General features: G+C 40.2%; 1 protein-coding gene and 1 long non-coding RNA gene across 2 annotated transcripts in view; both read right to left on the reverse strand.

Annotated features, from left to right (window-relative positions):
* Nucleotides 1–3879, reverse strand: part of LOC116686650 (substance-P receptor) — a 70441-nt gene that overhangs the window by 10428 nt on the left and 56134 nt on the right. The window contains exon 5 of the mRNA XM_032511667.1: nucleotides 688–884. Within this exon, the coding sequence (XP_032367558.1) occupies nucleotides 688–884 (197 nt within the window). The remainder of the gene's footprint in view (nucleotides 1–687; nucleotides 885–3879) is intronic.
* Nucleotides 3197–3879, reverse strand: part of LOC116686681 (uncharacterized) — a 10546-nt gene continuing 9863 nt past the window's right edge. Inside the window, exon 3 of the long non-coding RNA XR_004331326.1 lies at nucleotides 3197–3207. This is a non-coding gene — a long non-coding RNA (uncharacterized LOC116686681). The remainder of the gene's footprint in view (nucleotides 3208–3879) is intronic.

Here is a 3879-nt window from a genome sequence, read left to right on the forward strand (position 1 = left end):
GATGAAAACCATTTTAAAACTGATCCAGACATCCCATTCAGGTCACAAAGTCTATTTATCACAATGTTATGATCAACAGTGTCAAAGCAGAAGAAAGGTTCAATAGGACCAAAACTGTATATTCTTTAGAGTCATCTGACTCATAATATCACTACAAACTTTAAGTAGTGCAGTTTCCGTAGAATGCTTTTTACGGAAACCGGACTGGAATTTTGTCAAACAACTCGTAATTCTCTAGGAAAAGGGTGAGTTGCTCTGCTACAACTTTTTCAAAATTTTTTGACGTGAATGGAAGTTTGGATTTGGCTTGTAGTTCTTAGGTTGTAGTGGATTCAAACTGGGCTTTTTAAGTACAGGCTTAACATCAGCATGTTTAAAAAAAACTAGGAATGACACCAGTTAAAAGTGAAGTATTAAGCAGCTCAGCAATACAGAGGCCAATGGCGTCAAACGCTTGTACTAATAACACAGTAGGGACAACATCCATTTGCAAGATGAGTGTTTGAAAGTATTTAGCAAAGAGGTGATTTCATGTAATGTCAAAGCTTTAAAAAAGGACCAAGAATGAGCAGGAGACAAGTTACAGGCAGAGTTCTGAGAAAGTGATGGTGAGATGTCTGCCCTAACATCTGTGAAACAATAGATGTGTGTGTGTGTGTGTGTGTGTGTGTGTAGGTGTTGACGTACCTGTCGTTGAGGCAGCAGTAAATGATGGGGTTGTACATGGTGGAGCTCATAGCCAGCCACATGATGGCCAGGTAAACCTGCTGGATAAACCTTTCGATAAACATGTCAGGAAAGAACTGGTGCAGCAGGAAGAAGACGTGGTAGGGCAGCCAGCAGATGGCAAACGTACAAACCACCACGATCATCATCTTCACCACCTGAAAAAGGAAAAAAATATAACTAGGGATGTCATGAGACCACAGCACCAAAATTCTGAAATGTGACTGTTGTGAATAATTTTACATTACACATTCCATTTTGTGAGAACTCTGAAGAAAGTCGTTCTCATCTGTTTTGTTTGTATACTAAATTTCCAACACTGTTTTCCTATCTATGTGAACAAACCTTGAGACAATCCTTATGCCCATCCTAACTCTTTTGTCTCGTACTACATGAATGTAGCGATTGTTAGAAAATATGTATATCCATGTGTGTCTCATTAAACCTTTAGAACATTGTGAACTGAACCCTGCTTTGTGTTGTTTTGTTCTCAGAGAACTCGCCACTGTGTTTGTCTGAAAAATGCCATGTCAGAATGTTCCGGAGATATTTGGCTTATAAAAAAGGGTTCTAATATTTACTTTGGGTACTACAGGGCTAAAAAAAATCTCTCATAATTGTAATAATAACTACTTTTAATGGTACGTTCACGTCTCCCATTGGAATCAATACACTAAGTACTTGCCGATAGTCTCCTAGAGACGTGGCAGTGGCGGAGCCTACGTGACACAGATATAGGAAACTAGTCTGAGTTGAGGGGTCTCGGTGGTTCTAAACCGTCTCTGGCATTACTGTCACAATGCCTCTACAGCAACAGCTCTCCTGACTTCACCTGGAGCTCACAAACCAAAAGTAAGATTGTTTCTCTATACTAGTACTAAACATGCTTGCTATCTGGGAGCTCCAGGTGAACTCATGGAAGATGTTACCATACGCTGGGTGTGTGGTGATGCCAGGCTTCAGATCAGCGGGATGTGGGTCCAGAAGACTAACGTTTTCTCCAGATTACATGTAAGTCATGTTCTCCTTGACCTCTTCAGTCCACAACAAAACAGTGATAGCATATAAATAAATGACAAGTGAGAAAAATTAAACATGACATTAACCCTTACCCAACATGACATAAGACTGAGACAGCTCCCCAGGTGTTTAAATAAAGAAATAAAGTTTTATGTACTTTTAGTGGTATCAGGATGGACTACTACATTTTTAGTATTATGACATCCCTAGAAAGCACCATCTTGTCATCTTTTTTATGTTTTGCTTCCCTGTCCATTCTGGATTTTGCCAACGGCAATGTGCATGTAGTTTTTAGACTACACCAGAATGGCCGAAGGGCTGGGGAAATACTAATTAGCCAATCCAATTTTTTTTTTATATCGCCGAAAGCCTTGCTGCGAAAACTGTCTGTTAGAAAACACCAGACATCTCAGCACAAAGCCCCTGTCAGAAAACATCCAACAGCATGCCTGCTCCATAAATAATAAATATAAACCTGTCCAGGAAAACCATCAATCACAACAATGTTGTATCAGGTATTGTCAGTTTTCTGCTTATTTTTGTAATCTCTTGATGGTGACATAGGCTGCACCACATTGATTGTCTCCTATGGACTCAGCATTCACTTTCCTCTCTCCTTTCCTCAACAAGTGGCAACAAATCTGTCCATCCATAAAAAGGCTGAGTAGCTTTAAACTTTCTACCTGACAAAATGAAACTCAAATACTCACATCTGCACAGTCCATAACATGCTTTCTGACAAGCAATTGAAAATAATATGTATTGATGGATGTAACGGATCCGTTAGGTTGCCTTATTAGAGTAGGAGTGGGACTGGTGTTCTACACAGCTAACATGATCAAGGGATTTCTACAATCAGTAAGGAAGACTGGAAAGTATGTGTTATTGTGTTTGTAGTGTTGTTTCTAAGACCTCTGTCTACCCCAGCTTCCGAGAAACCTCATTAATGCCCTGTAGTCTGGATCAGTGGAAGTAAATTTCCAGGATAAAGCTGCCTGACATTTCCCTCACCTTTTGCTTTCTGTGTTTTGCCATTCTCAAAATCCCATTGCTGTGGCCGGGTTGGCTCAGTTGGTAGAGCAGATGCACATATACATAGAGGTTTATGTCTTGATGCAAAGGTCTATGGTTTGAGTCTAACCTATGACAATTTCTTGCACCTCTTTCGCCTTTCTCACCTGGCAGTTCTGTCCATTAAAGGGGGAAAACCCCAAAAAAATCCGGTGCTGCGATGCATGGGTAACACAATAGATTTTGGAGCTCCCTTTCAACTGCTCAATAATTCTAAAAATAAAAGTGCTTTGCATTTTCCTACAGACCCTAAAGGGTTGCAAACAATTGTTCTGGTGATACTTTTTGATATTCTAAAGTCCCTTTTGAAGTGTAAACATGCCTACTAATCCTCGTGCTAAGGGAGCTAGCGGGGACCAAGCTAACACCACCACTTTGGACAATGCTGTCCTCACCGCTATATCCGGGACTTCTAAATGAGGTCACTTTCCGGCTCTTCCCCCCAAAACCCAATTAGACAAGATGGGTACATTAATAGACTTTAAAATGCAATTAATAAGGCGGTAAAGATACCACTCGAACCCGTTAAAAATTGATTGAGTGGGATATGGAAATGTCCGTCTCTGAGAAAGATTGGGATCAGGATCTGAAGGATACACTCCTCTTCAGTATACATGAGACATTGAGTTATGCAGTTTGAAATGGTCCAGAATTTATCCAGAGCTGAATCCAAAATGTGACAGATGCAAACAGGACACTGCTGACCTATTCCACATGTTCTAGTCCTACCTAAATTTTGGGAATCCATCTTTGACGCTTTTACCACTGCGTTGCACTGTTTGCTTGCACCTTAGACTCTGAGTGCCATTTTTGGGGTCATTCCAGCTGGTGTGCACTTGAAGGCCACCCATGCTTTTAAATGTAACTATCCACTGGCTCAGATGGAAAAATTACTTGGTTAATACTATACACTAACGTGTGATAAGTGGTCACGATTTTCCATTGTTTTAATGATAGGAATGCATTTAAGGGTAACTATAGTTTTTTTTCAACCAGGAGTAGAAGGACAGTAGTAGGACCATCTATTTTTTATAAAGGATTTCTAAGGAGGTCGACCTTTCT

The sequence above is a fragment of the Etheostoma spectabile genome, unplaced genomic scaffold (assembly GCF_008692095.1).
Source record: "Etheostoma spectabile isolate EspeVRDwgs_2016 unplaced genomic scaffold, UIUC_Espe_1.0 scaffold433, whole genome shotgun sequence".
Taxonomy (NCBI): Eukaryota; Metazoa; Chordata; class Actinopteri; order Perciformes; family Percidae; genus Etheostoma; species Etheostoma spectabile.